Source organism: Myxocyprinus asiaticus, chromosome 47, assembly GCF_019703515.2.
Source record: "Myxocyprinus asiaticus isolate MX2 ecotype Aquarium Trade chromosome 47, UBuf_Myxa_2, whole genome shotgun sequence".
Lineage (NCBI taxonomy): Eukaryota > Metazoa > Chordata > Actinopteri > Cypriniformes > Catostomidae > Myxocyprinus > Myxocyprinus asiaticus.
The window spans coordinates 23,070,552-23,090,628 of NC_059390.1; the positions used below are offsets into that span (position 1 = coordinate 23,070,552).

Here is a 20,077-nt window from a genome sequence, read left to right on the forward strand (position 1 = left end):
AAAGAATCAAAATGGACATTATAAATGAAGAATACCATTGTGAACTGAATCAAATTGCATCAAAATCAAATTGAATCAAGTGCTTGTGAATCAGAACTAGAGTCCAGTCTGGAAATCTGTATCATACCCAGCCCTACCCCCAAACCCCTGCATAATTCACACATTTGGACAGAATATAATTTGATTAATGGCACAATTTTACATTTATACATTGAATACATCAAAAAAATAAATAAATAAATAAATAAATAAATAAAAAAGAAAGGTAAAGCACTTTACCCTCTGACAAATCACTTGATCCCAACAGGCCATTAAACCACTGCACCATATCCTAACTATTTATGTATGCAATACACAATATATGCACTTTGCTGCTATGACAAGGAAATGTATGCAAATGTAATCTAATAATAATAAATCTAAAGAAAATATGAAGGTTTTAACAGTTCTAGGAAGAGAGGAAGATGAGGAAAGAAATGGAGGAAGTAACCGACAGGTGAAGAGTGGGAGAGATAAAAAGAGAGTAAGAGAGAGAAAGAAGAGAGAGAGAGAGAGAGAGAGATTAAATATCTTGCGTAAAAGCGTGAAGAATGAAGTGGTACAGTGAGAAATCATGCCAAGGGTGCGCATGCACGTGCACGCATGCACACAGTAGTTTATCTTTTTCTCACTCTCTCATTGATGTCACAGGCATAAATCTACAGTGAGATATGTTAATCAAGTAGCACGTCGCAGTGACACACATGGCATTGGGAAATATTTCTGCCTGCGACACACACCAAGGACACACCACTCCACCACTGTTTTCTCTCATCTCCTCCCTCCATCCATCAATCACCACATGCACAAATATAACTCTATTTGGATGGCACTAGTTTTCCCAGAGGAGGTTTGGTAAATTTGTTTCACAGGTGTACTTTGTGATTTAAATTCCGTCTAAATCCAGTGTGACTTTGCTTTTCTCGCTTAATCGCTGTAAAAAATAAAATAAATAAATAATAACAATAATAATAATACAATTAAAATAAAAAATAAAAACACAGAAAATTACCTACTGTTGGGTGTCCTCTGAGAAATGTAATTCCATTTGGTTAGGAACAGGATAGGAAAACTTCTCATTTAATCTGACTTTCGCAGAATACTGTAACTAAGTAACATCTTGCTGCTCTGCCCCAGTGCAACTTCGTAATGGATTTAGACAGTCAGGTATGATCCCCACCTTATTAAATCTTAATTATATACAGTAGGGATGCTGGATAACATGGATGGATTCATTAGGTTTTGCACAAACTGATGGAGCTGTTTATGCCAGCTTAAGTGCATGCTGTCTTTAAAAAACGGTGGCTGTAAAAACAATACCAGTTTTTAAAGTTCTGTATATTTTTTTAATAAATATAATTTCTAATAAAAATGCAATAAAAATTTATAACATAAATATACAAGCATTTCCACATAGTGTACTTAGACTTTTGAACAGATTTGAACACAGTGTAATAACTATATAATAATCACATGTCTTGTTTATTTCAGTAGGCACTCCCACATAAGGAATAACTACAGAGATCCCAATCCTGTCTGTACATGTAATGACATACGTTCAATGTTAACAATTGTAATTCAAACATCGTTTAGAGTTTTAATCCCATTCGAATAGTGCTTATGTTTACATCTGCATTTATATTTCTGACATTTGATATTAAGATTAGACATTCAAATAATGAGTGTGCATTAAATTACATCACTTCCCTGTCTCAGTGGCATTCACACTTCCTGTTTGTCACTTCCTTTTGAAATGCTCTATGAAAAGTTTGCAAAGCCAGGAATAACACCACCAGAGGCTAACAATGAGTTAACCCACACCTGAACATCAGCAACTCATGGGTTATTTAAGCATGCTCGTAGATGTCAAAGTTTGAGAATCACAGGTGTTTTAAATGACTGCTAGTGTACATAATATTGAATTTGTTACATTAGCTGTTTTGATGACTTAAAAGCGATAGTTCATCCAAAAATGAAAATTCTCTCGTTATTTACTCACCCTCATGTCATCCCAGATGTGTATGACTTTCTTCTGTTGAATACAAAGATTTTTAGAAGAATATTTCAGCTCTTTTTGTTAATACAGTGCAAGTGAATGGTGGTCAGAACTTTGAAGCTCCAAAAAGGACACAGAGGCAGCATAAAGGTAATCCATATGACCCAGTGGTTAAATCCACATCTTCAGAAGTGATATGATAGGTGTGGTTGAGAAACAGATACATGTTCAAGTCCTTTTTTTACTATAAATCTCCACCTTTGGCCAGCCCTGACCAGTAGGTTGCTAAATGTGAAAGTGTAGATTTGCAGTAAAAAAAGGACTCAAATATTGACCTGTTTCTTACCCACACATATCAAAACTTTTGAAGACATGGATTTAACCACTGGAGTCGTCTGGATTCTTTTTATACTGCCTTTATGTCCTTTTTGGACCTTCAAAGTTCTGCCCACTATTGTATTGACCTACAGAGCTGAAATATCATTTTAAATTTAAATTTTTAAATTTTAAATCATTTTAATTGTGTTCAGCAGAAGACAGAAAGTTATACACATCTGAGATGGCAGGAGGGTGAGTAAATGATGAGAGAATTTTCATTTTTGGGTGAACTATCCCTTTAACGGCAGTGCTTTAAAGGGGATACATTTTGAGACACAGCTTCTTAGAGAGTTTTACAATGCTGACAGTCTAACATTTACTGTTACTGTCAGACTGTTAGTATGCTAATCACAGCACTCTGTCAGCACACTTAAACCTACTCTGAAAAGCCAGTGAAGCCCCTATTAAGCACCACTGCTAAAATTATTAAATATATAGTATACAGGTGCATCTCAATAAATTAGAATGTCGTGGAAAAGTTCATTTATTTCAGTAATTCAACTCAAATTGTGAAACTTGTGTATTAAATAAATTCAGTGCATACAGACTGAAGTAGTTTAAGTCTTTGGTTCTTTTAATTGTGATGATTTTGGCTCACATTTAACAAAAACCCACCAATTCACTATCTCAACCAATTAGAATACATCATAAGACCAATAAAAAAAAACATTTTTAGTGAATCGTTGGCCTTCTGGAAAGTATGTTCATTTACTGTATATGTACTCAATACTTGGTAGGGGCTCCTTTTGCTTTAATTACTGCCTCAATTCGGCGTGGCATGGAGGTGATCAGTTTGTGGCACTGCCGAGGTGGTATGGAAGCCCAGGTTTCTTTGACAGTGGCCTTCAGCTCATCTGCATTTTTTGGTCTCTTGTTTCTCATTTTCCTCTTGACAATACCCCATAGATTCTCTATCGGGTTCAGGTCTGGTGAGTTTGCTGGCCAGTCAAGCACACCAACACCATGGTCATTTAACCAACTTTTGGTGCTTTTGGCAGTGTGGGCAGGTGCCAAATCCTGCTGGAGAATGAAATCAGCATCTTTAAAAAGCTGGTCAGCAGAAGGAAGCATGAAGTGCTCCAAAATTTCTTAAACGGGTGCAGTGACTTTGGTTTTCAAAAAACACAATGGACCAACACCAGCAGATGACATTGCACCCCAAATCATCACAGACTGTGGAAACTTAACACTGGACTTCAAGCAACTTGGGCTATGAGCTTCTCCACCCTTCCTCCAGACTCTAGGACCTTGGTTTCCAAATGAAATACAAAACTTGCTCTCATCTGAAAAGAGGACTTTGGACCACTGGGCAACAGTCCAGTTCTTCTTCTCCTTAGCCCAGGTAAGACGCCTCTGATGTTGTCTGTGGTTCAGGAGTGGCTTAACAAGAGGAATACGACAACTGTAGCCAAATTCTTTGACACGTCTGTGTGTGGTGGCTCTTGATGCCTTGACCCCAGCCTCAGTCCATTCCTTGTGAAGTTCACCCAAATTCTTGAATCGATTTTGTTTGACAGTCCTCATAAGGCTGCGGTTCTCTCGGTTGGTTGTCCTTCCACTCAACTTTCTGTTAACATGCTTGGATACAGCACTCTGTGGACAGCCAGCTTCTTTGGCAATGAATGTTTGTGGCTTACCCTCCTTGTGAAGGGTGTCAATGATTGTCTTCTGGACAACTGTCAGATCAGCAGTCTTCCCCATGATTGTGTAGCCTAGTGAACCAAACTGAGAGACCATTTTGAAGGCTCAGGAAACCTTTGCAGGTGTTTTGAGTTGATTAGCTGATTGGCATGTCACCATATTCTAATTTTTTGAGATAGTGAATTGGTGGGTTTTTGTTAAATGTGAGCCAAAATCATCACAATTAAAAGAACCAAAGACTTAAACTACTTCAGTCTGTGTGCATTGAATTTATTTAATACACGAGTTTCTCAATTTGAATTGAATTACTGAAATAAATGAACTTTTCCACAACATTCTAATTTATTGAGATGCACCTGTATATCCTCCTGAGCAGAGGTCGACCGATAGTAGATTTTACCGATAACTAAGTTGGGCAGTATCTGCCGATAACTGATTAATCAACCGATAGTTTTTAAAACTGAATGAAAAAATAGTACTCAAAGTAAAATAGTGCTGAACTTTATTACAAATAAACAGTACTGACTGAACCATGAAAATGTTTTGTACTTTTTAAAATTAAATAAATATATAAATATTCATATATATATGAACTAATATTCAAATTTTAAAGTCAGCTGATTTTTAAATTGACGTTGTTTCCTTAATCCACAAGAGGGCACAATCAATACATAAAACATACCGCACTGTTATATTATTGCATAGAACATTCCTATACTGGCTGTTAAAAAAAGAGCATTTCATTTTCAACTAATGTGCATAAAATAAATTACTAAAAATTTTAGTTGGTCCATATTCTCAAACGTTAAGTCAAAAGTAAAACGAGGAGGGAAACACTTCAATAGACAGTTCATGTGGTGTTACACTTGCACTGATTCCTACTACTCCAGACTCAAGCTTCATAATAACAGCGAAATACCACATTTTTATGTAGAGTAGTAATATTCACAGATAGGTATTCGGCTGAACTCGGTGGTGAAGCGGCTCAGACTATGAGCCCAGGCCAGGGGCTACTCAGAATGGTGCCAAAAACAAAAATCATCCAGTGAGCGGCAGTTCTGTGGATGGAAATGTCTTGTTGATGAGAGAGGTCAACAAAGAATGGCCAGACTGGTTCGAACTGACAATGTCTACAGTAACTCAGATAACCACTCTGTACAATTGTGGTGAGAAGAATATCGCGTCAGAATGCTATTCTGAGATGCGGGTTGGCACAGTTTTGGCGGCACGAGGGGGACCTACACAATATTAGGCAGGTGGTTTTAATGTTGTGGCTGATCGGTGTTCGTCAAAACAGCGAATCGAACAGGGCACATCAGTGTGACTTTAACCCTTAAAAACATTTGAGAGGCAGGGGCGAGGAGCAATGAGTGAGTCTGTCAAATTTTGTTGAAAGATATCAATTAATAGGGCATTAGGAGAAAGTAGGGTAAACATTTAAATCTAATATGATGATCTTGCAAAATCTAAAGAAATGTCTAGGTATTATTTGACAGCAAATTCCAAAATAAAAATAGGAAATTAGATTTTGCATTAATAAAATGAAGTCTATGTTTTAGCATTGTTTAGATTTTTTTCATTGTGACATTATTTTCATGACAATTAAGCACATTCAACCCAACCTCTTCCAATTTTCAGCAGCCAACTGTAGTGATTTTTTTAATTTATTTTTTTTTATGAGAAAACAATTGTACAGTAGTCTGTATTTGCAAAGTACAATTGTAAGTGTGCATTAAAATAGTATTTATGTTTCTGAAATTAATTTATGCTGATTTTACTAAATAATAATAAAAAAACAAATCACTGTGTCTTAACTGGATGTTTTTCATTATTCTATTACAGTAATGAGATTATTCTGCATTACAGTAATGCTAATAAAGAAAGGTTTAATTGTCACAAGAAAAAAAAAAACGATGCAATTGTTAAAGAATATGTTAATGGTGTTGGGCCTCATGTATTCAGATAGAAGACAAAGGCAGGCCTAACACAGTTGTAAAACCTAACTGAGGCCCACACACTCCGTCATAAATCTTACTGATAAAAACAGCGCCAAAATTAAACAAAGGGAGTCCAAAACAGACTACAAATCCCATGAAGCCTTGCTCACTAAAGGATCGAACTCTCAACTCCTATTGGATGAGGCACATGACAGAACGCCCCTCAACCATGACGTCATCAGGAGTAGAAATACCTCTGAGATGCTTCCGGGATTTGCTTCCAGCAACTTTGCTCGCCATGCGTAGACGCAGCTCATCGCTGCTCTCAGGTGTAGCCTCGTGGCACAAGGAAGTAACGTACGACTTGAAACTGTGGCCATACAATCTCCATCTCGCTGGACAAGTTGAGATTACTCTGTGTTCTACCGAACACTCTAACAGATCCGAATGAGATCGCCGAGCAATCCGCATCTTCATCCTTTTGCCTGCAGGAGTGAAGAGAAAAAAGATTTCTCTTCCCTCTTCAATCAAGTCTCTGCCAGCCCGCCGAGAATCAGCAGCCGTACTGCCCGCCGACAGAGTGAGGAAACGGCCTCCCGTCATCACCCGAGCCTCGAGGAACCGAGTCAGAGTTAAAGGATGGATGAACACACATTCGTCTGCGTCCTCATATGATTCAAGTAAAAAGTTAACGTCTGGGCAGAGATAGAATATTATAGTGTGTTATTCTTGTGTATCAAGGTTATTGCTTGTACAGTTTACGGACCGCCGAGTCTGCTCATTGCTGCTAATAATACTCAAGGTATTACTGTAATGTACTGTTATCACGAATGAGATCTGCTGTGTTGTAGTCCAACCACATTGGACTGTTGTGTATTTCCGCCATCGCGGGTGAGACTAGCACACTGAGTTTATCCATTAAAGAATCAAAGACTGCGGGACGGTTTACGAGCCGTCCACTGCGTCTCTGAGTGATAAACTAACAGCTGCTTTCTCTCCCACAATTGCGAAACCAGCTTTGGTGCCGCCACTTTAATCTCTCTCTCTCTCTCTCTCTCGTACTAACCACACACACACGCGACCCCTCACAAACATTCTCACACACACTTTTGGCTAGTAGATAACTTAGAGACAAAGCTGAGCTTTATCACAAAGTTATCGTACAAGCGGAGACACGCGGTAAACGGGCAGACACCATTAACCGTCTTCTCTCCGCCCACATTCACGGCCATATTCTCTGGCCGGAAATCTCGCGTGACGTACTCTCCACGAGAGTCACGTCTGCCATTTTGTGCATGTCCCTCCTTACACACACACACACACACAAACACACACACACACACACACACACACACACACACACACACACACACACACACACACACACACACACACACACACACGCACACACACGCACACGCACACGCACATGCACACATTCTCTCTCACACACACCTTCCTCTCATGTGTTATAGGAATATTTTGTTTACCATATCTTATCATGTCACTCTTTAGTTTGTAGTTGGAAGTTGGAAGTTTATTGACTGCATTGTATTGATTATTAATTGATATTACTGCATAAATAAACTTTGTTATATTTCAAAGAGAAGTGTTTTGGTTTGTTTTGCATACACCTGTGTCAAATGCTGACGGGATGTCAGTGCTCGGATTCAAACCTTCATTGATTCTTTTCGAAAATCAATATTCTTCGGATGTTGATTTTCCTAAGAGAACAATCTAATATTGAGACTGTTTTACTATCTGGTTATTAGTCCCTGATTCCAGGGTGGTGCCCCGGCGATATTAATCCTAATTAATATTCTATGGATTTTTGATAATTGATAATTTCTTTGATGATTGTTGAATTTGAAGGATCAATAAGCTAGTGTTCATTTTAATCAATGTTTCATCAATGTTAATAATTAATGATTATCTTTGATAATTGTTGATTTAAAGGATTAAAAGAGCTAACATTGATTCTCATCAATGTTCTATTGACTTTAATAATTAATAATTATCTTTGATAATGATCAATTATTGCTAATAACCAAACCCGCTCCTGAACGTAGCGCACTACATTTACTGGTGCCCCGTATGAGGCTTTAATGAGTTAGATTCTATTATTTAATTTAAATATTAATTAATAACTAAAGAAATAATTATTCATTATTTCTGATAGTAACACTGATCTAAACAACCAGTAGAAGCTACAATGGTATTAAAAATAGGCTTATTAATTTGATTTATGCGAAATATAATTTCTTATTTTTATTTATTTATTTAGCTATTTATTTTGAGTTTGGGGTGAAATACGACCCAGACATTTCTTCATGAGATTCAACCAAAAGAGAGAGAGAATAAAAATCATGTTGGATAAAGTAAAAATGAAGACATAAAAAGACAATGAAATTAAATGACAGAGTGTGCTTGTGCTTTTTTAGCTGAGAGGAGAATCTGGACATAAGGGAGCTTATCACAATCCAATTAACAGACACGTTCCAGAGTCACAGCCCCCTAATGAGAGCTCAGATTGCACTCAATTAAAGCCTTCAATTTACAAGCTGGACATGAGCGAGAGACGGACAGAGACAGATTACGTATCAACATGAGGAAAGATATGAGACTTTACAAGAGAGTTACCTGAAAACAGAGCGACGGCATGTCAGACAGTTCTGGGAGCTAATAGTAGCCAATTATTTTGATGACAGAATTTGGCTCCGATATTGCAGAATAACTAGAACAACATTTCAGATGCATTGCAATGATATCGGTCCGCTGGTAAGGCCAGTTATGAGCAAAGTTTGACTTGTTGAGGGTGGCAAAGTCTCATAACTCTTTGTCACGACTTGATGGGCATCTAAAAAAAATTATTCAGTAAATGTGTTTCCATCGCAGTTTTTGAGCATGTCCTCTTACTAAATTAAAATAAATAAATAAATATCCATCTCAAGCAAGCTTTTTGTATGCATTTTTGGAATACTGTATTGACACATTGGTCTTTCCATCCAGCATGTTTTTTTTTAACAAAAATATGTGGATGGAAACCCAGTTTACGATGGAAGGAGGTGTTTGGCTTGATCTGAGCATGCATTTCTTATGTTTTGTGTCTGTTTGTGTTTCTCTTGGAATGTGGATAGAAGGGTATTTGGCTGGTGTGAATAGCAGCTGTTTTCTCTCACCTTCTCATATTTGGCGAGTATTTCAGCTCGCTCCTGTTCCAACTTCACTGCAGCATCCTGCACTGAGTCAGATGCTGAAGAGAGAAAGAGAGAGATATTAACCATAATTTTCAAAGTCTAATATGTGAATCATCTCTCTAATAAGCCTGCCATAGAGACATTAAGAGAAAAGATGATGTTCCTCTTTGCACTTTGAGTCATTTAAACAAACCACACACACACACACACACACACACTTTCTCTCTCTCACTCTTTTCTAATGGCTTGGGCATAGCAACAAGTGGCTTTTCAAATAGGACTGAGCAAGTATGTGCTTCTCAAGGGCACACTGCGTCATTCACATCTAAAGCAAACAACATGGGTCTGCCTTTAAAAGAACATTCCGGGTTCAATAAAAGTTAAGCTCTAACAGCATTTGTGACATGCTGTCGATTACCAAAGAAAAATAATTTATCCTTGTCCCAAATTTATAGTTACACACTTATAAAAGAAGTCTATGGGGCAATTCACTGGAATACATTAATTTGGTATCTTGCACACGGTACATGCACAGATAACCAGAGAGGGATGTGACATAACGATCCTCAAAATACTGTTTACATGGAGCTCTACTCAACTTTACAGCTGAAATAAAACACTTTTTATTATTTTATTTATTTATTTTTTTGTATTGAGGAATTAATACAGGTGCTTTAACAAAAATAAGAGCTTTGCATTTCTGCTTTTACACCCTCTGGAAAACCTTACCCCATAGACTTCCATCATAAGCGCATTACTGTAAACACACTTCCTTCCTTTTTTTTTTTTTTTTTACAAACTCAGGGTCAAGATGAGCGTAAAGGAATATTCCAGGTTCAAGACAAGTTAAGATCAATCAACACTAATTGTGGCATAATGTTGATTACCACAAAAAGTATTTTTTACTTGTCCCTCTTTTTCTTTAAAAATAGCAAATATCTGGGTTCCAGTGAGGCACTTAGAGAACACTCTTTTAACACAATAAAAAAGCTAAGGAAGGAAGGAAAAAGCGAGATATAAGAGAATTTTTGTGTTAGGCCCCATTCTCACTGTCAGCGATTTTGTCGCTAATCTCTGAACTTGTTAGTAGCTAGTGAGTGTTCCTACTGCTTTTGCTCTAATGTTAATGGTCGGCTGCACAACTGGCCATAGCTTTAAAAAAATCTGAACACAGATGGGATATATTACTGGTTAAACTAAAATAGAATTCTTATTTGACTAGGATTAATTTGTTTTGCCTCTAATAATGAACATTCTGCTGGGGAGTGTTTTTATATAAACTACAGCTGAGCTCAATCAAAGTCTTTCTAGCAAGTCAGTCCACTGTCGGAACACTTTCGGGAGGTTATTTCCAGTCATGTCAGTGCAGCTCCTATCTACTTGAATGGAGAAAGACAACTCAAAAATGGTTGGTCAAGATTATGATCAAAGAACATATTTCAAAATCATCAATAAAATCTGATAATACTGGAATCATAAAATTGTGATTCTTTACCTCATATTACGCTAAGAAATTAAATTTTGTATAGCTAATGTACACGTGCATTCTAGAGTTGATTGACAGGTGATGTCTGTATCTAAAAGGTGACTGGCTCTTTTAACTGTAAGGTGGGACATCCTTTCTACATCAATTGACCGTTGGGTGCTTAGAGCTCATTGGTTGAGCGTTCCAATTTCTCCCATTCATTTTACCAAAAGTGGCCCGTCTCTGCTAAATAATCTCTGGCTCAGTGCATCCTATCATGATCAAGACAAACAATCTACTAATGTATGAATTAAACTCACCCACAATGTTGACAATTTCTAGTACATCATCCAATCTACAGTACATCATTCCGCTAAAATTTAGCATTCTGGAGAGGAAAGTGTTATAAACTGCAGCAATGCTCAATTATATTAATGGATGATCTTTCAATGTATCAATCAAACTCCATCAATTTTGAAACTGTTTTTGCATGAATCATTGTTTTACTGTATTCATGTACAGTATGTGGTTACAGACAAATTAATAAAATAGTGAAATCGATAGAATAGTGAAATTGATGACAACAACTCCTCCATCTTTCCTGCACTCGGCTCCATTATCTCACAGGAGACAGATGACGTGAGCTCCACTGTCTTCTCAGATTGGCAATTGCTGCGCGATATCGCTCTACATTTGCATTAAGTTAAACTTTTCATAACTTTGTCGAGTCTCCTGACACGCCCATATCCTGTCACCAATGGTCGCTCGTGTCACCGGAAGTCTCCAGCTCTCATTGAAAATGAATGGTCTCCTGTCGCATTCAGTGACAAAATCGTTGACAATGTGAACGGTTCTTTAGTCTGAAATAGCCAAACCTACTGGATATCAGCCTGTACTTTATTGTCTAGCTAGAGTGTACACACACATACACACACACACACAAACACACACACAGATGGAAACTGTCTGGTCTGGGATGCTGAGTTTGGGCTTTCTGTATTTTGATTGTGCCCTGCTGCTAGTGCAGAAACATGTCTATTTTTCACATGAAACTGGCCAATGAAATGACAGTCATTCATATGGTGTGGCTAATCATTTCCTCTTCATGAATTTGGTTAACTCTGCCATTTCCTGTTTGGCTTTATTCCCTTTCTAAGGGTATTTCACAGGCAACACTTCACTTACACACACACACACACACACACACACACACACATCCAGCTTTCAGTGTGCCCCTGGGTTAAAGCCAATTAGATTCCCCATGCTGGATGAATAGGCTTTTAAAGCCAGTTTAATTTTTATAGAAGGATGGAGTGTTTGTGTGTGAGTGTACTTAACAGATGCATGTCTGGAATATAAAAGAAACTCAGAGGAGAAGACAGCTAGACTAGTCTATAAAACAAAAGATGGCATGAGACAAGAAGAAAAGAGAAGACACAACACAAGATGACAATAAACTAGAGAAGAGATGATACGGAACAAAATGAAAAGTGAAGACACGGGACAAGACACAACAAACTACATGAGAAGAAACAAGATTAGAAGAGACAATAAGACAAGAGAACAAACTAGACGACAAGAGATGATAATAGACAAGATATAAAGAGAGGACACGAGACAAGACGAGAAGAGACGATATGAGACAAGAGAAAAAACAAGACGTTGAGATGATGCGAGGCAGCAACAAAAGAGACGAGAAGACATGAGGCAAGACAGAAGAAACTGGGTGAGAAGAGACAAGATTAAAATCAAAGATGACATGAGACAAAAGAAAACAGACCAGAAGAGATGATATTAGTTAAGACATGAGACGAGAAGAAACTAGATAAGAAGAGAACAGATAAGCGAAGACATGAAACATAAGAAAAAAAAAAAAGTCCAGAAGAGATGATACGAGAAGACATGTGACAAGATGAAGGCCAGAAGAAACCAGATGAGAAGAGACAACATGAGACAAGAGAAAAAATATAGATGAGTAGAGACTAGATAAGACGAGATGACGAGACAACAGAAGAAACTAGATGCTGAGATGATGCGAGACAAGAACAAAAGAGAAGATAAGACATGAGAAAAGACAGAAGAAAATAGATGAGAAGACACAAGATTAGAGGAGAAAAAACATGAAACATATATATATATATATATATATATATATATATATATATATATATATATATATATATATAAAAATAAACAAGACCAGAGGAGATGATTCAAGAAGAGAAGACATGAGACAAGATGAAGATGAGAAGAAACCAGATAAGAAATAAGATTAGAAGAGACATTGTGAATAAACTAGATAAAAAAAGAGATGATACGAGACAAGAAGCCATGCGACAAGACAAGAAGAAACAAAATGAGAAAAGACAAGATTAGAAGAGAAAAGACATGAAACAAAAGAAGAAACTAGACGAGAAGAGATGAGACGAGAAGACATGAGACAAGATGAGAAGAAACCAGATGAGAAGAGACTAGATTAGAAGAGAAAAAACATTAAACAAAAGAAGAAACTAGATGATCTGAGATGATACAAGATGAGAAGACATTAGACAAGAGGAGAAGAAACTAGACCAGAAGAGAAAAGATTAGAAGAGACTACATGAGACAAGAGAAGAAACTAGACGAGAAAAGACAAGACGAGAAGAGATGATACAAGATGAGAAGACATTAGACAAGAGGAGAAGAAACTAGACCAGAAGAGAAAAGATTAGAAGAGACTACATGAGACAAGAGAAGAAACTAGACGAGAAAAGACAAGACGAGAAGAGATGATACAAGATGAGAAGACATGAGATAAGAGAAGAAACTAGACGAGAAGAGAAAAGATTAGAAGAGACGAAATGAGACATGAGTAAAAACTAGATTGGACGAGATGATACGAGACAAGAAGGAACGAGAAGATGCGAGACAAGACAAGAAGAAACTAGACAAGAGGAGACAAGATTAGAAGAGATGATATGAGACAAGAGAAAAAATCTAGATGAGTATAGGTAAGATAAGATGAGATGACATGAGACAAGAGAAGAAACTAGATGCTAAGATGATGCGAGACAAGAACAGAAGAGATGAGGAGACATTAGAAAAGATGAGAAGAAACTAAATGAGAAGAGACATGATTAGAAGAGACGAAATGAGACATGAGTAAAAACTAGATTGGACGAGTTGATATGAGACAAGAAGGAACGAGAAGACGCAAGACAAGAAGAAACTAAACGAGACAAAGTTAGAAGAGACAACGAGACAAAGCGCAGCAGAAAGACCGTGAACAACACCTTGTTTAATTTTTGAGAGAGCACTATTTCTAAGGAAATTTTCGTGCCATCTTAAAGCACAAGTGGGAGTGGGTGGGAGTGTTTGCGCTATCTGTGGGTGTATGCGCGGAAACTGTGGGTTTATTGTATGCAAATGAAATTAGCTATTTTTCAGATAAATATTTCATTGTGCTATGATGTTGCAGTAGCACCTCTATTCTCAGCGCAAAGTCAAAACTCAGTTCCTGCATTTGCAATTTGGAGATTCCACCAGCAGGTGGTGATGAAGTCCATGTCCAAACTCAGAAAATGCAGTGGAGCATCAAATTATGTCCCTGACAATCACTGTTGTAGCCGTTTAATGAAACAGAATATTTATATTTGGGTTAAACTTTCTAGAGGTCATGGATTATTTTTAAATTATTATTATTATGTTTATATTTACAACTGTATTTACTTTGTAAAGGTGTTTTTCCACCTATTGTCATAGAGTGATTTTTAAGTCACTGCAAAAGGGACCAGTGGAAGAAGTCAGAGAGGGTAAAGTGTTTGGATTTGGGCAGGTGGTTATGATTTTTATTTTTACCAATTTGTTATTTTAATTATATTTTTGTTTAGTTTGAAATGCAACTTGAATGCAGAAATATTATTGGTTTAAGTTTTTATTTTATTTTTTTCTTTTAAAAATGAAGTTCATGCAAAAAAAAACAAAAAAAAAAATAAAAAAATCCATATAAAAGTAGCGTGTCACTAAAATATTCCTGACATTCAACAAGGATGCTGTTAATGCACAAAATAACAAGTACATATTTCTATTCTGATAATTCATTGCATACAGCCCATTTACACTACCAAATTCTTAAGAATGTGCTCTCTTTGTTTATTATGCTGGTGCTTGAGGGAATAGACTGCATAATAAGAAGCTGACGGTGTAATAACTGAAGAACCTTTGAATTAAATTGCTCTTGACCCAGCACATTTGCCAAACATACTTGTGACTAAACTTAGTGCATGTTTGCCCGAAAATACTAAGACATAACGGCCATGCCCATTGACAGTTCTGCACTTAGCGGTCTATAATTGAGCCCTAGATGAGCAAATATGATGAGAAACGAGAAGTAATGAGACAAGATGAGAAAAACAAAACAAAACTAGATAAGACGAAAAAAGAAACTAGACAAGAAGAGATGAACAAACTGAGAAGACACAAGACGAGAAGAAACTACAGACAAGATTTGAAGAGAAAAAACAACATGAACGTATGAAACTAGACTAGAAGAGATGATAACGCAACAGTAAGAAAAGTAGAATCTGACAAAACAAGATGAGAAGAAACTAGATGAGAAGAGACGACATGAGACAAAAGAAGAAACTAGATGACAAGAGGCAATTCAACAAGAGAACAGACTAGATCACAAGAAGAGAAGATGAGAAAAGAGAAGAGATATAGAAGGATATACTCTACATATACAGTAGAATGTACACAACATACAGTAGTCTTAATGTTGCCTCTTTTAAACCTCTGGGGCCTCCACGGCAAATTAGCATTCACTCAGCACCATGTTTTAGTTCAACACTTTCTCGATCACGCTCCATACATCAGCCTGACAGCTCACACTGAGTGCATCTGAGCATGAGCGTATTTACAATGATCCAATGGGGCCTTTTCGGCAGAAATGCTGTACATTAAATGAAAAGCATTTCAAATGCTCATAATGTTCATTTGTCAGATTAACAGTGCTCATTTCATGTGGTTAAGACCCAAAAAAATCACAGCTTACCTTTCCTGACAATTTCCAGAGCTGTACTGTTGAGCAGAGATACTAAAACAAGCTGATATGAAATGCAATTAGAGTGAATAATGGCTATAGTGCTATCCTCAGTTTTGGAAATGGGACCAGTCTCAGTTTATAGCTAGTGCTATTAGACCTATACACACAAGTAGGTAAGCCTCACTAAAGTTAGCACTCAGGACCTTGATGTAGTTAATGCATGCGTCTATCTGTTCTGGCATTTCATACCAATTCAACTAAATTCAGGAATCACATTTTTATCCAGCTGTCCCGCCATATTCTGCAATTGTGATACATTTTAGAAAGGATGAAGATGTGTAGTTTAAAAAAAATATTTTGGTGCATAGCACAGTGTTGCTCTTTTCCTCCTCAGTGCTGTTTAGCATGTTGGGGCTGTCTTCTGCTTTAGAGGTTTTACTTCCTCCACAGGGCTTTAAAATAAAAATTAAAAAAATCTCACACTAGAATTCAAATGGGTTGCATCAATTTTGTGGTCTGCACCGCATAATCGAGGGAAGCCCGTGCCATATGCGAATGCTCCAGAGATACAGAGCAGATGGCTCGAGTCAAACTCTTACAGAAACCAGGCTTCAATCGTACTGCGGAAATATCAAGTTTTAGATGAGAAGCATATTTAGGTTGAATAAAGCACCAAAATCGAGATTATCATTAAATTTGCAGAAAATCTTTCAATGGAGGGAGAACCATGGCATTGTTATTTCCCTGCTGTCTGCGACCCAATCCAAAAAGAACTAGCATGTGATCCTTTGCGTCAAGAATATAATGGTTAGCACACGGTGTGAAGTTTGGCAGTGGCGCTCGTAATTTTAAAGGTGCACTCAGTAATTTTTTTTTTAAGTATGTCAAAGTGGCTTACATTGGTTTACACTGACACCTAGTGGCATGGAAGCTGCATCATTCAAACACAGAAGTTTTCAGTTACCAAATGCCATTGTAGAAATTCACTATGCACAGTAAACCAGGATTAATTTAATCTGTCAAATTAAAATGCAAAATTTGAATATTTGTTGAATTTAAGAAAAAAAATGCACATTCGAATGCTAAAACTGTGTATTCGAATTTCGGACGATGACTTCAGATCAATCGCATTCTTGCGCTAAAAAAGGCTAGACACAGTGCGACAAATACAGTTTAACAGAATGCAGGTGTCAAGATGCTTTTTAAATGTATTTTTAATTAGACACAGCATCTAAAAAAACAGCGCTTCTGCACGAGACGCTGAATAAAAAAAAGCAAAGAGAAACAAAGACGTTCGTCTAGCGCGTTTACATAGAAAAGCAAATGGATGGCTGCAAAAGTGTTCGATGTGAACAGCCTCTTACAGCTGATGGTGGTACTTGGCCGTTGCGTCTTGCTCTCTTATAAGCACTTCTCAGATTAACCAATACGTTTTTTAAACGCTTTGTCAGGAAATGAGTTCAACTTGTAAACGTGTGTCTGTCTAGAGATCCTCGCATTCGGTTCCGTTATGTTGTGTTCCATCTGACTGAACAGCCCTTTGGCGGGGCTCATAGTCTAAGCCGCTTCACCACCGAGTTCAGCCGAATACCACTGCTATCTAGGAATACTGCTACTCTACATACAACTGTACTGAATAAAAAACAATGTGGTATTTCGCTGTTATTATGAAGTTTGAGTCGGTGGTAGAATACTGTGGCATCAGTAAGTGTAACACCATATGTACTGTATATTGAAGCGTGCGTTCCCCCCCCCATTTTACTTTTGACTTAACATTTGAAAATATGGACTGAATAAAACGTTTTATTGATTTATTTTATGCACATTAGTTGAAAATGGAATGCTCATTTTTGAACAGCCAGGAATGTTCTTTGCAATAATTAAATAATGCTGAATGGTTTATATATTTAATGCACCCTCTTGTGGACTAAGGAAACAATGTCAATTTAAAAATCAGCTGACTTTAAAATTTGAATATTATTTGAATTTTGAAAATATTTAAGGTAAAAATTCGAACTTAGTTTCTCTGACAGCCCTAATTTAATTAGAATGAAAATGTCCAATCACAGGGCAGTTATTAAGCAAGATTAAGCAAGTAGTATTCAGCTGGTTATGTGATGCTAACATGGCTGCCCACATGAGGGTGCCTCGCCATATGTAGAATAAAGGAGCTTTTATAAAGTTACTGATATGACTGAACTCTTCATCTCACATTAGTTGTCATGATTTCATACATATGTTTCAATATTACTATTAATTTCTTTAGAAGTAAAACTTTTTATATGAGGTACTTCATATAAATGAGGTATGAGGTACTTTTTTTTTAAATAAAAAATACTGAGTGCACCTTTAATATCCAAAAGCAAAAGGCATTTCAAACACCTATCATGACACAAAATGCTGTCTAGGTAGGGAGCTCACTAGGATTAGAGAAAAAGCCTTACAGACATACTTACACAAGTCTCTACTGTGTAAAGATGCTCTAACAGTAACACATGGTCCTCTGTTCGTTCTTTCACCCTGGCATGTTCACCCTCACAGACGATTCCACTCAGATTCAAGAGCCGTCCAGCTTTCAGTCATACACACGCATACGCACTGACACCGTCTGACACCACATTACAAAGAATCATACAGCTTTTGTGGGAAGCCAGTCAAACGGACATTCCCTGGCTATTTTTATCAACAGTTTAAAACGTATTTCTATCTTCTCACTTCAAAACTCCCTAATCACTTCCTGTTGCATGTTCTTCTTTTTTCTGTATTTTTTGGTGTTTGTTAAGGCTGAAATTAGCTTAGAGTGGTATTTTTAGTCTTGTGATATCATCCAATGGTCTAGTTCTTTATGATTTCACACACACACGCACACACACACACACACACACACACGAGGGAAAAGATGCACCCAAATCAGAGATTTAATTGAATGCTTATAACGTGCTTATAATGGAAGTCTATGATGCAAGGCATTGCACTCAGATAAATGTTAAAATACATGCTGTTTTGAAAGTATAGCTACAAGAGTTAAACATTACACGTGTTAACATGAGACTAGTATGATAAAATCATGTCATAGACCATATAAAGCCATTAAACATGTTAGCTTAACTTTAGCGCCATATAGGCTATGGTGCCAGAAAGGACTGTGATGTAAATCTCCACAAAATACTATTTACTTGGAGCGAACTGGAGCAAAATTACATTGGTTGTGGTCCACCAAATGGACAATTTATACATGATAGTTCAAATATTTATACTTTACAGTTCAAATAACACAGGTTTTTCCATTTAAGTATTAAAACATTCACTTTAATTCAATTTTCTGCTTTTAAACCCTCCAGTACACTTGCCCCAAAGACTTCCATGGTAAGTGCACAGGGTTCCCATAACTTTTGAACAGTAAATTTAGAGTTTTCCATGACTTTTCCAATTCAAGATTTTTCCAGTTTCTTGGATTCAGGGGTTTTCAAAATGAGGTCTGGGGATTCCAAGGGAGTGCTAGGGGGTCCGTGGACAATTTCAGATAATTTTTATTTTATAAATTTAAAAAAGTAAAAAAAAAACAACAAAAAAAAAACAATTGCCATTTCAGTTCATTCCAAATGTTTCTCTTCAGGTTTATACATTTAACATTCGTCAATTATTGGGTAGAAATTTTAGTACGTAGACATTGTCAACGTACTAAAAAGTAGGCGAAATATTTCCAAATAATTAGGGATGCACCTTTTTGAAAATGTATGACTGATATGATTTTAACAAGAAACTATAGGCCGATATTTTGCCACTTACTTGCCTTATTTTGTCATCAGATCACAATTTTGCTTAGGATTTATGTTTTTAAAATGTACAAAGAGGTACAAAAGCTATTTTATTGTTCTAACAATAACTCATTTTCAGTGAATGGATTGGATCTGTTGAACACATGGTAAGCTAAAATTTTAAGAGAGCCACAATGACAGATAAGTACAAGATAAAAAGATAAAAGCGTTTACTGGAACGATTTATGTGGGGGGAAATTTTATTTTGCACTTCTGTTTTTGCAATTCTAAACTATAGAACTCAGATTTGACATATTATGACAGAACATTACAGTTTCATATTATTAATTATTATATTTGACATGCTTTCCTTTTTCAGATTTCATTTATTTTGGTAGGTATTTCTATATCTTACACACCGAAAAAAAAAAAAAAAATATTATAAACTTAATACAACACAAATTACATAATTGTAAATAACCATTCATTTTTCATATGCGTTCATAAGTATGAAAACGCTGATATGAAAAACATTTATATTGATGGTTTATAATGATACCAATGGTGCATCCACACAGATAATCTTTTAATAATTTATTTTAGCTTTAGTACAATAAGAATATAAAAGCTAATTATTTAAATT

General features: G+C 36.6%; 1 protein-coding gene across 4 annotated transcripts in view; it reads right to left on the minus strand.

Annotated features, from left to right (window-relative positions):
* Positions 1-20,077, minus strand: part of LOC127436812 (USP6 N-terminal-like protein) — a 102,789-nt gene that overhangs the window by 39,713 nt on the left and 42,999 nt on the right. For 3 of the 4 annotated variants that reach the window (XM_051691213.1, XM_051691210.1, XM_051691211.1), the window contains one exon: positions 9,171-9,244. In XM_051691213.1, the coding sequence (XP_051547173.1) occupies positions 9,171-9,244 (74 nt within the window). Of the gene's footprint in view, positions 1-9,170; positions 9,245-18,132; positions 18,202-20,077 lie in introns of those variants that run through there. The other variant, XM_051691214.1, reaches the window with a different exon arrangement.